Here is a 13,054-nt window from a genome sequence, read left to right as displayed (position 1 = left end):
CAAAGTTGGCGTTTTTCGACGACAACCCGCGACCAAGTTCTTTCCAATTCGTTTTTTCGATGAAAGTTGAAGTATGTTGAAGCGAATGGGGAACTTTGATGTTTGAAATTTTAATGAAAAAGAACGTCGTGATTTCGATATAGAGGATCGGAATTTTTTACCAGATATTCGATCCCCTGCTCGTAGTAAATTTTCCCTTATCGGTGATTACGTCGCCGATCGGCTTACTTCTGCCGGCAAAGCTCCAAGCGTTCGTCACGTTATCGGTAGCTGGCGTTCGTCGAGTCAAACTTTCGACGCGTGGTAGCATGCCGCGGTGAAGTTGCAAGGGAATAGGACGGACAGCTTCGTTTCCTAAACGTCCCGACCGGATAGCAGGAAGAAGGGCACACGGAAGGGAACGTCACGTAGGCTTGAAACTCAATTTCATCGATGCCGCTGCATGCATCGAGTGGTTATATTTTCTTTCGGGTCGATCGACGTCTCGGAACAATCGACGTCCCAGCTGGTCGATTGTTACACGTAGCCTTGGAAAATCCACGTTTCTCCGTTGCTGTATCCGCCGGAAAAATGATGAATACCTTGCACGCGAGACGAATATCGATCGCCTAGTCTTTTAATAAGATCGACTTTCTGGTTTGTCTCGTCTTTCAGAGAACGTAACTACGTTCCCACTGAGATTTATACGATTCGTCGTTGTGCTCGTGAATCGACTGGTTGGTAGCGTAGTTTAACAACGATCTCTGTGGCAGACGTACGGTAATACTGCGATGATTACAACATACTTCCTAGTTAAAAGAGAAATTACTTGGAATTCCCGAGGAAAATCATCGACTAAACGTTGAGATCGTAGGTCGAGTGTTTATTTTTCACGCGATTAAAAGAATTCTCGGTTGCATCTTCGCTGTGAAAAAATCCGTGGTATCGAGGACGTGTGTCAAACGCAGTGAAATTATCAGTGAGAGTATCAGCGTGGAGTGGAGTTCGTGGTCGATGCACGAAAAATCGATAGTTTCCACCAAATAAATTTATCAGTTCACCATCAAATTGCTGTCGCATTTCGTTCTCTGAAATAATATCTGGAAATATACATTTTTAACGAGTAGTGACGAGCTGAAAACTCCACGGCGCGGTACTGTGCGTTAGGAAAATAGGAGAAATTCGCGAGATGTCCCGGTAACGGAAGCGAAAAAGGTGGAAACAAAGCTCTGTCCTCCTGTGTTCTAGTTAACGTGTCACGAACTCTCCTCGTGTCCGACACGTATTCACCTTATTTTGTTCGCTCGACGGGAAAAATACTTCGATAAGAAACGCGCGATTCATCGCGACTAAACGATCAAATCCCATCTAACCGTTTCATCCTTGTTTCTTTTCTTCGCTTCCATTTATGGAGCAGGACGTGTAATGTCTACGATATAGCCACATCCTAAATCAATGCATCGAGTAACTGGCGCGATGAAATTTACGACGTTCAAACGTTTTGAAACTAATTTTTAGAAATATATCGACTGGTTATCGACTAATCGGTTAAACCAAAAAAAAAACCCGTCCTAATTTTTGAATGTATTTACGCACAGAATTGACACGTGTATGTGTAGCTAGCGATTTAACTTGACTTTTCCGAGTTACCATTGGAATTCCTCTTCCGAAAACGCGCTATTTCAGCAATTTTAATGCCTCGTATCCTCCCCCCCCCCATGGCACGTTGTACCTTCGGAAGGAAGAACGAGGCCCCGGTACTGCTACGTGGGGATGTGCGTCGAGGTGGTGTAATTTACACCCCTGTGGAATATTCAAGAAGATACGAGTTGTGAAACCGTTAGATCGTGTCGTTGCGTGACCGTTTGGAAACTCCAAGGTTTATGACAAGGTCTCGACTATTGAGCTAAGGAGAAGCGCTGCGATGACGTTAAAAATACATGGTACTGTAAGTCCGTTAAAATAACCCACGTACTATCTGAGCGCTGGCACGCAGATGCTCGTAGCGTTAAAATTCAGTTTCTCAAAAATGCCGATTGTTCTTGACCGTGGCATAAGGCTGGCCTAACGGAACTCTTCGTTACATCGCGTTGTAACATTCAACAGAAATAGATTTTCTCTTCTTTACCGATATATATATTCGACATAGTTGAATACTGTTGTTTATCTCGATTAACTATCAATATTTCGTAGGATTTTTTACTCAGGTTTCTATGAAATCGAATACGATTCCCTTGTCTCATGATTCTTTACGAGTACCGGAATATCGGAAGCTGGTTTACACTTGTGTCTAGCCGTTGACCAAGTAGTTGACTGAAACAGTGTCCGTCCTGTGGTCAGTCAGCGGTCGGTAGTGGTCACTTTCTCCAAAATCATTTCTAGCCAACTACCTAACTTCCGTGAACGTGTGTGGACGTTGCCTTTTCGGCTTCACGCAGTACCGCGTCCATTCTGGATCAATAGTACGAAATAATCTATGATCCACCAGCTTCTCTTTGATATCATCGTCATCGAGACAGCCAATCAGGATGAAACGGATTCGGAGCTTCGGTGGACGCGAAAAGGATTTTCCAGGAGGAATTTCCGCGATAAAAAGCGAGGAACATCGACGAGCGAGTTCCATTGAGCGCGAAACATTTACGACAAGAAATGGTGCAAGTAAGGAGGATTTCAGCGATATTAAAAAATGTTTATCGCAGAAACATCAAAGAAGGGATTGTAATAAAAGCAGGTAACGCAAGTGTGCTTAAAAAACAAATTGAAAGAACCGAAAGAAATGAAACGGATAGAAGAGACTGAAACAGCAAAGAGCAACAGAAGGGAATACCATCGATCGAAACGCAAACTGATAGAACTATAAAAAGAAAAGAAAGACATCGTTGATATATGAAAATTCTGAGACTTTCTAGCACGAAACCGACATCGATATCTTCGAACTTTCAAACGCGTCTATACATATGTCAGAAATCTGAGTATGGCAGCTTTTAGGTGGAATGGGTTCGAGCTACAAAGTTGTCGATGCGAAAGTACGACACGATGCAAACTATGCATGATCTGTAGTCTGCAGCCTGGAGGTGGTTTTCTTATCCGCAGTTTCCTCTGCCGAGGAAAATAAGGAACGACGATCGAACCATTAAACCAAAGCTTCCCTTTTCACGGTCATAAATAAGGGTAGCTGTCGAAGTGTCGCTGCATTATCAGGGTATCTGTTCCCCATGGTCGGACCGCGACGATTCATCACGATTTTATTCCATGCTTTCTAAGAGTCGTGCAACGCCTCGAACCTCACGTTCCTGCTTGACTTTGGAGTTGTCCGAGGCGGGATTTATCGAGATTTTTCGATCGTTCTTTTACCGATTGTTCGTTTGAACGGATACTCGGCCATTATCTTAAGAAGGTCACGAAATTAATCTGGTTTATAGCGACGAGAAAGTAGAGAACGGTGAAACCCTTGGCTCTAGGAGTCGGTTCGAGGAACGTCTTACGGTCACAGAATTTAATCTGGAATGTCTGACAGTCGGAGACGTACACCCTACGTGTCTAACAGAGGGCAGCGTGCAGAGCAAACGGTTCTCGATTACAACGCTGGTTGAAAAAGTTAAAAAGAGGTGTGGAGTAAGTAGATGGAAGACAGCGTCGCGGAACCTCTGTCGTTTTACACACAAAGGCTGCGTCGCCCCCGTGGCATTGTCCGCGTTCGAGGTGGAGCTCATCTCCACCTTCGAACCCGCGTCGTGTGTTCTCTTTTTTCTACTGTCTCACGCCGGCCCCGGGAACAATCGGTGACACTTTGAACCGCATGAAGAGGCGCGAGCAGCCTTACAAAGCCCGCTGGAACCAACGAACGAACCAATGAACGAACGAAAGAAAGGAGAAGGTGGAACGACACTGTTCTTCCTTCAGCTTTCCACACCAAAAAAGAAGACTTTTCCTTCGTTGTTGTTGTTGTTGTTGGCAGGCAATGGCCACAAAGTGTTCGCTTGTATTTTTTCAGCACGCCTTGTTTTCCGCGAAGAGAGAAACAAACTCGTGAGTCGAAACAGCAAAACGGTGTTGTTGTTTCGCGAGTGGTAAAGCTACTCCGCCCTTTTTCGCTGGGAAGCGCTCGAGACCCAGTGGATTCGCGTTTCACCGAGAAAGCACTGGATCAGCGGGTCTCGTGTTTCGTTAATCGGTTAACGCTGCATCCGTGGGATAGCAGAGCAACGCGGAGATTAACGCAAGCGAAGAACGGAAGAGGCGATCGAGAAGAGAGAAGAGAGGCTTAGAGAGCCACGAGACGAGACGTGGGTTGGAATCGGTAGACGCTACCTGTTACACGCCATTTCCTCGCCGTTATTAGCGATACAGACCGAGGAGCATGCGATTTATAACTGAAAGAATTTATAGCTGCAGATGGTGAATTATATCGAAACCGTTAACTCGCAGGCCACGGTTCGCGGAATCGGCGAACGCTTTTAAGAATTTACCTCGCGGTTTCTGCCGCGTCTCTCGTTCCATCCTCTCTCCGCCTCTTTGCTTTCATCTTCGTGTCTCTACCTCTGGTTTAAATAATTCTACGAAACCAGGTACTCGCGTGTCGCCTTGCGGAGAAAGAAAGAGGAATATTAGTTTTTTAGACACCGAAGGTTGGAGGGTTTAGCCGGTTAAAAAAGGAGAATGGAAATTGGACGCGAAACCGATGCATTCTTAATCTTCGAGCAGAACTCGGCGAACTTATGAATTTAAATCATCTCCCCACCGACGGCTCGTTTCTAAGCGGGTACTTCCGAGGTGGCGAGAAAAATAGTCGTATCATCGATCCCTGTCTCGGTGCGCATTCATCATCGGTCAGTTCTACCCGCGCCGAGACGCGGCTGCTCGCGTCTGCTGAAAGATTGAGGCAGGTCCTGCCCGTTCCAACGAGAGTGAAAACGAACCCCTTCTTACATTGTCCATCTTCGATCCATTTTACACTGCGAGCTTCTTCCATAAATATCTCCAGTGGTTTACTCTACTTTTCCCAAACGAATGTTCTCCTTTCAATGGTAATCAATTAGAAGGCGAAGTTTTACTATCGACGCGACGTCGTCACTATAGGTTTCCATTGCTGTAAAACGGGACTCGTGTTTCTTTCTCGAAACGTCTCGAGATCGGTTAACGAGCATATAACGGAAACGACCCCACTTTGAGTTAGATTCTCGCACTGAGTTGAGCCTCCACTTCGGATTACTTATTTAAGCAACGACCTCTCCCTTTTCCGTCTGTGCCGTCAATCGACAGACATCGATCAGGTTCTTCGTCTTTCATCGAACGCCTTCTCCGTTTCAAATTCTTTACTCCGACTGGATATCAAATATTTAACAAGGGCTGCTGCAAAGCAACGACGCGATCGCAACGCGAAATAACGAGGCCCCTGTCGATGACTGGTGAATATTTGACGATAAACAGCGACGGCATTCGCGTGCAACGATTAATACGCCGATGGCTGAGAATCCGGAGCTCGTTTGCATTTCACAGGGATTGTATAATAATTCCAATATACCGGTCGATGATCGTAATTGAACGGTCTCTCGAGAAAAAGGATATTCAGCAGACTTCCCCGGGAGTCTACCTATTCGAGGACTACTTCATCCGCAGACGAGAGGACGCGTTCCAATTGTGGTTTTTACAAAGATCTCGGGCAGACCGATCTCGTACGATAATGATATCGATCGAGTATTTTATTTAATGCCAGGTGTCCGTGAAATTCTCAGAATGTCGTCCGACTTGGTTAAACCGCGGCCATCGAGAACTCTCCTCCTCTCTTTTATCTATCCAGTCACCGATCTAAATGACATCCTTTCTCCATAACGAACACCTTTCACGCCGCTTTGCAAACAAAAACGATAATTTCCCGCTCGTTTAAATATTTTCTTTAGCCACTCTTATCCGATGTGTCATCGAGGTTCCGTGACGATTTTATTCCACCCGGCGTCTCTTGCGTCCCCGATTCGACCCGGTCGAGCGTCCATTAGCCGAATTAACGAAGAAACACGAACGTGTTTTGCGCGAGAGGACGCTTTTGATAGCGGGGCGTTGGTTTTTCCGTAAATACACGGGAAATATTTCGACGAGCACGCCAGTTTCGTGTCTCTCCGTCTGTTTCATCGACCGCGGCTGGCGTTCCCTGTTGCAAAATCGTTGCAAACTGTGGTACAAGCTCTCTAGTCATCGTCGATTCTGCGTAACCTATGATTATTCGAAGCGTGCACAGCCATCACCGTCCCACGGATTATCATTTCTATGGGGGTGAACCGCGAGAGTGCTTGCTCTGTCAGTTTTCCGCTAAATCGTGTACACACGTTGTGCAAACAGCACCGCGTTCTACGATATCCCATTTTCGGCGAACACTCGGAGCGCGTTCTACCGTATCGTAGAACAAAAAAGATCTCGCCCGTTTCAGGAAATCCACGGCTTAAGTCGGGACTTTATTTGTCATACGTGGAAACGAATGAGAAAACAGCGTGGAAATTGCCAAGTTCTCAGCTGCCGGGCTTTTAGGACGTCTACTATCCTGCTCGATCTTAATTAACTTCGATCTATTTGGTCGGTCGTGGTGGTTCACTCGCGTCTGCAATATCCTGGCAATATTCGTGACCCTTTCACCGGAATCCATCCTCGGCGATGGATCGAGCGGACGCCACGAACCTGCTGCTCGCATTCACGAGCCTAAAACGGACGATAATCGGGATGCACGTGGAAGGTATTCGCGTTTACAGTCTCCAAGTTCGTAATGGACGCGTGCGGGGGAGAGCGAACGGGCGAAACGCCGACGTTATCGCGACGAGATAACGTATTCACGTCGATGAATATTCAGGGAACGGGGGCAAATTTTGCGAACGCCTCCGTGTCGATTTCGTGTCATGCTCGGCTATGTGTACGGGGCTTAAGCTCCATCGTATGTCGAGCTATTTAGACCGCGACAGGCTCGGGAACGTGTCGTGGCAAGACGATAACGTTGAATAAGGCTGAGCGAGCGAGATCGACCGCTCTGACGATCGGGACAGTAGCTTCTGTTTCGTGCAAGTGGGAAAATGTGGTGAATCGTGTTGGAAATAAAAATTATCCCTCGCGGTCTCTATGTCTCGCGATAGGAAAGTAGAAGAATTTCATTTATAAAAGTTACGAATTTATAATTCGCATCGCGTGTTTTTTGCAAATCGCCGGAAATTCTGAAATGACGATGATATATCGTGTCCATATCGATTTGGATCAATTTGAACGTTCCAATCTTAATGAGAAACACGTTTAGATGTCTCTCATGCACTGGAACGAGACGAGAGGTAGTAATTTCTCGAAAGATAGGGCTCGGATCTCGAAGCTGCGAGGAAAGTGTACGCGAGTTATCTTCCGGAACATGGCGCGACGCCATCTTCTCCGTGACGTTCAAACGAAAGTGGATGAAACCGTGGGTCGTTGGTTTATCGAACTATCGAATCGACCTCTCTCCAATCGGCTCGGCCGCTTGAGATTCAGCAGCGATAGCCGCGAATATCGGACCGAAAGAGTAGCTTCTCTCGTCTAGTTTCGCGATAAGAAAACGATTAACGATTCTAGGGCGTATCATCGGTTCCGTCGAAAGCCCTTCTTCTTCTCTCTCGTTTATAAAAAAAAAAAAGCATTCTTGTCTCGAAAAGAATCCATCGAACGTTTTAAATAGGATGGAAGAAACGCGATGCCAAAGTTGGACAAAGATCTGGCGCAAATTAACAGCACCGAGTCACAGCACAGAGTCGAGGAATTGGAAAAGAAAGCCTCTCTCTCTCTCCCTCTTTCTTTCTCTCTCGTCGGAGTTAATTTCCAGGAATCTCGGTACGATACTTGAGAAACAATCTACTAGGTCACGAAGGCCTCCGAGGTAATCGAAGATCGAAATAAACCACTTCTGTTTCTTAGTTTCTCGCGGGCTGATTTTTGTTGCGTGCTTCCTGCTTTCCTCGAAGCGATATCGGAAGAAAATGGGAACGCACGTCAAAGAATAGAACGGGAAAGAAAATTAGGTACAGACTATGAATTACCGGTACTGAGAATTTGCCGCGTGTTTATGCGCGTACGATACTCGTTAATCGACATTCGAGCCAAGCATAATATAACCCGGCAAAATCAAGCTCTGCATGATTAATTTAGCGTAACAGCTTGTTGGGGTGGGGCTCAACCACGTAAGTAAGGTATATATACTCGGTGCGTCAGTAAAAACATCCCCTCGAAACTCCATCCAAAGACAACTTAGGTTTCCGTGTTATAACAAACCGACTGCCAATTCCACGTTCTCTTGCCAACAAAGCAAACCTCTCTGCCACTCGAAACATGTAGTTTGAAGGAATCTCGGGACACACCCCTGTTAACGCGAAAATTCATTTATCGACGAGAGCTCGAACGAGCTTAGTCGGAGGCCGCAGGCGTCGATCCGTGGAAATACTTTCATTCCCGCGGTGACACGCGTCTCGAGCAGAGGGGCCTGTAATCACGCCCCGATTTTTCCCCTCGAGTCAGCCGCAAATTAAATAAGACAAACCCCGTTAGGGGAGCGTTCGCTCTGTCATATGGTAGATTCGCTTCTTCTCGCTCCGCGCGTTTCTCGCCATGCAACAGGCCTTCGGATACGTCTGGCCTGTGGCAAACTTTCGAACAGTCTTTGACGCGTTTTTAGGTCGTAAGGTTCGAGGACGATACGCTTCTTCGTCGTTCTTTCGTTTATTTTTAAAGGAACGATTATAGATCGACGTGATACCGAGACGGTATTGCTTAATCGTTTCCGATTCCTCCTCGTTCCCATTGTTTCTCGAATGCACGAACAGAGCCGCCACCGCTTCCCTCGATCGATTTCGGATACGGCTAAACTCGAGTTACGCGCCGCTAAATTTCCACTCGGCCGGAGGATTCGTCCTCTCGGAAGCGTAGATTCCTCGCTCTTCCCTGTACTCGCTACGTTTTGCAAATTTGACTACCCGAGAACGAGACTGGAATGTGGAATTCGGCGGTTGAAAAATATCCGATTGATCGGGTTTGATTAACGAGCGCGGAATTGGACGAGTACGCGGAGAACGATTTCAGGTTTATTTCCCATTTTCGATACCACCCCTGAAACCGTCTCTCTTCCTATGTCTCTTAATCAAAGCACGCTGTTCCTTTCGCTTGTAACTTTAATCCACGCCACTAATCGGAACAGGCGGGAAAAATCAAAGGAACGCCGTTCGCAGAACACCCTTTTCATCCGAAGGAACACAATTTTCGCCACGAGGCCAGTTTTCAGTAACGTCGACCTGTTTGAACGCTTGTAATAGAATAAAGGGAGAAGCAGAGCGTTCCCGGAGCAGGGATAGACTGACCTAATGAAAAATTTACGATCAAGCATTCTCTGAGAAGAAACGGGAGAAAGAGGAAGTAAAGCCTGGTGAATACAGCCTCCCTATTTCCTCCCCTATTCCGACGCCTTTACTCAACGCGAAAGACACTGGAAAGTGGCCGCTCTAGCATTTTCAACCCCGTTGCCGTCTGCAATTCTTCGCAATTCCCGGCAATTTCTCATTCTACTTTGCGATTGCTTTACATATTAGTCATACCGTGGATCGTGTGAAAAGTTGGCCTCGACGAAAGATTCTTCTATCGAGGGGAAAGTTGGTCGGTAATTCATACATGAAATAAAGTCAGAATAAATAAGACGCTTGTTCAATTTTAATGACTGGCAAGGGAATTAAAGAGAACCGCGATGCTCTATTAATCCAGTGACCCACAAACCTCTTAATTTATTGTGTACTTATAACGCGAAAGTCGACGAATTAATTAGGAAAAAAGATGTGTTCGTGGAGTAATGCGAAATAAATGAAAAGCGCACGATTTTCCTTGGTCCTTGTTAAATGTGGCTAACGTCGTTGACTTCACGGTTCACGGAGATTACAGGAATAAAGGAATCCTCCACGCGTTATCCAGCTTTATGTGAATTTCGAAGCTCGCTGCGCGTCCCACCCCATCCTTCTCGTACGTACGCTTTCAGAATCGAACGGAGAGACTCTTGGTAACCATAGAGAGATGCGCATACAGAGTTGGCGAACTGTATACAATTGGCGAAGCTACGCGTCGAATCGATGCCCATTGCCCTTTTCCCTTTGCAGGCGGCAGAAGCGCGGTTATAATTAACAAGAGTCGCATTACGGATATCGTTCCTTGTAAACGCAGCCCGTCCTTTGTCACCGAAACTCGATTTACGTACGAAACGTGGTTCCAGATTTGCACAGCTCGACTTCAAGATGTAGATAAGCGTTTCGTTTCATTTCTTTTCTTTTCTTTTCTTTTCTCCTTTTCTTTTCTATCCTTCATTCCCATCTGACGCGTATTTAAAAAGTTTTTCAGCCTCGTTGGAATCTGCAATCCCATTCGCGAATAATTGCTCCATCTGACTGAAACAAACAGCGATACCTTTAGCAATTATCCTTCGTATACGGTTCTATAAAATTAACGAAGTTCATCGTACTCTTCTCCTGGCGTATTCACGATCGGCGGATAGATTTTCTCCAGCGAATTATTTTTACGTTACGGTGGGAGAGGAAACACGAAATAACGGTAAGCGATTACAATGAGACCCAGTGATGAGTTCAAGAGAAAACGGACGCTCTGACAGTTAGCTCGCGTTTTAATTGGCAACCGTAATGAAATCTAACGCGTGAGCACCGAATTCTAGAAGCGTTCAACTCTGGATCCTCGTTACGCCATGCAATCGTTAATTATCTTTGACAGTCGGCTATATTCGATGACCCGCTGATACTTCGTCCCGCGCAACCCTTTCCAGAGACAGTCTCTCCGTGTCAAAGTCACCCTCTCGTAACCGATTAACGCTCGTTGGTACGATGTAATTCTAGAGGCGGTAGATTCGAGGAGAAACGATTCCAGCGAGCAACAAGCCCCGACGAAGAAAAAGGGAAACCTGTGAAAGTGTAACGCGAACGAACGACGAATTAACGGCGGTTGAAAAAACGTGCTTTTAATTAATCGCGGAATTAACGAGTTTTCCGAGGAGCCGATGGGACCGCGACGCGCGACCCTTAATTGCAAATCGGAAGAAAATCGCGCGCCATCGAAAGAAGGAAAGTACCAAGTTCGCGAACGTTGAGCAAAAAGGGAAAAGTGGTAGCGAGTTTCGAGGATAGCCACGCGTCGGGAGGACAATCGAACGAAAATAATCGCGAAACCGTGCCAAGGCACGATGCTGGCGTGCGTTTATCCGGCGGAGAACTTCAAGTCGAAAGCCGTGACGGTGAAGCTCCGGCACGGCCGATCCAAGAGAAAACCGAAGCTGCTGTCCGTGAAGGAGAAACCGGCAGACGGCAAGCAGCCGGAATGCGACAACACCCCTAAGCTCGAGAACGAGGTAAGCTCTCGCTTCGTATTCCAACCCCTTACTGCCATCGACCACGAGCTATTACCGACTACGCTTCTCTTTCCCCACCTACTTTCATCCTCTCTGATTCTCTATTTGTTACGTGCGAGATTTTTCCCGTTCCGACGTTATCTTAGAAAGACATCACAGCCACGAGAAACTTCAATTATCGGTTTTATTGTTATTTTATCGCTGTGCAACCTGAACAGTGTATTCTTGACTTTTACGAAGACAAGGCCGGCAAGAAAAGGAAAGAAGTAACGGAAGGTAATTTCATGGAGAGATAGATCTCGTTAAACCTGCACGATCCTCCATCGGGATCGTTATCTCTGTCGCCACTGTCCCGCGGAATTTTTTCCCATTTTACGTGCTCGCCGTCCTCCATCCAATAAATAAATCAGCCATTTATCTCGGATGGAGGACGTTCATTACTTCCTCGCGATAAAACGTGGCCGCGCTCGGAGAAGGCGGGCCAAGAAGAGGGAACGCGTCATAGTTCACAGGGACTACATCGGCTGGCTGATCGAATAAATAATAGTTACGGCCACTTAAACTGCCGCGAGATAACTTTGTAAGGCGGAGGCAGCTGGGATTATTTCGATGAAATTCCCTTGTTATTTATGCGTTCTCACCGGCAAAATGTCTCTTCGTCGGTGAATTTCCTTAATTAACATCCCCCTCACCTCAGTACCGTGTGCCGCTTCGTACCAGAATATCTGACCGCTTATCACCGATGTTTATTTAGCCGTGTTTATCAAAATTATTGCAAATTTCCTATCTCGAGATCCACGTGAATTCATGTACGTGAATCAGTACGATGATGAATAAACGCTGTGTAGGGTAAGGAGAGGCCGCTGAATTGGATACTGATCTTCCTACATTGGTAATTATTGTCGTTGGTGATTGCACTTTGATGATTCCCACGCAATAATCGCCATATGTACACCTGGGGGTCGTAACGACATGCGTAGTCCGTTTCCGCGAACGTTTTAACTTTCGTAATCCGTTTCGACGGGGTGCTACTCGTCGCGTCGCTTTCGAGCGCAAAAAAAAAAAAACGGAGCGTTCGAACATAACGGCAAAGATAATTCCTTTCGATCGTACGAATGCCAATAGTCGAAATCCTACAAAATCATCCGGGTTCTCGAGAAACATCCCGCTAAAGTTCTCAACGAGAAGCTGTTGATAGAGACGCGTATCGTTCCATCGTGTCCGCGTTCCACGCGATTCAATCGCACGCTCGTTTGCCGACCGTTACGGACAAATGCTTTCGAAAAAGTTACAGTATAGTCGTTGGAAGTGTCGTGTTGCGCGATAATCGTCGGGGATTGTCCGTTGGCTCGATTTTCTCTCCAATACCTCTTCCCTCCCCATGCTCGTACCCTCTTCTCTTTTTAAATACCACTGTTCCATTTCTCGCGGCTCGTTCGTTTGCTCTCCAAACGAAAATGGCGCGGTTTACAGTAAAAATTCGACGTTTAAACGGCTACCCGAACGAGTCTATAGTCGTTGTGAAAATTTCGCTTTAAAGAACGTTCCGGAGCAAACAACGCGCCAGATATTCTTCTTCGTTTTCGACTTTACTCGACGGTGGCAGAGACAGCTGCCGCCGTTTCTCGTACACGAGGCGAATTTACTCCTTGGAAGCGGAGCTTCGTCTGAAAATAGGGCAATTCGTTC

General features: G+C 46.4%; 1 protein-coding gene across 8 annotated transcripts in view; it reads left to right on the top strand.

The window, feature by feature from the left end:
* Positions 1 to 13,054, top strand: part of LOC139986377 (uncharacterized) — a 110,019-nt gene that overhangs the window by 63,719 nt on the left and 33,246 nt on the right. For 3 of the 8 annotated variants that reach the window (XM_072001661.1, XM_072001660.1, XM_072001659.1), the window contains exon 2: positions 10,857 to 11,365. The exons of the other annotated variants lie outside the window; for them this stretch is intronic. In XM_072001661.1, the coding sequence (XP_071857762.1) occupies positions 11,201 to 11,365 (165 nt within the window). In that variant the 5' untranslated portion in view covers positions 10,857 to 11,200. The remainder of the gene's footprint in view (positions 1 to 10,856; positions 11,366 to 13,054) is intronic. 8 annotated transcript variants of the gene reach the window in all.

This window comes from Bombus fervidus, chromosome 4, assembly GCF_041682495.2.
Source record: "Bombus fervidus isolate BK054 chromosome 4, iyBomFerv1, whole genome shotgun sequence".
NCBI lineage: Eukaryota > Metazoa > Arthropoda > Insecta > Hymenoptera > Apidae > Bombus > Bombus fervidus.
Note: the sequence above shows the minus strand (reverse complement) of the source record. Positions and strands in the feature narration are given on the sequence as shown.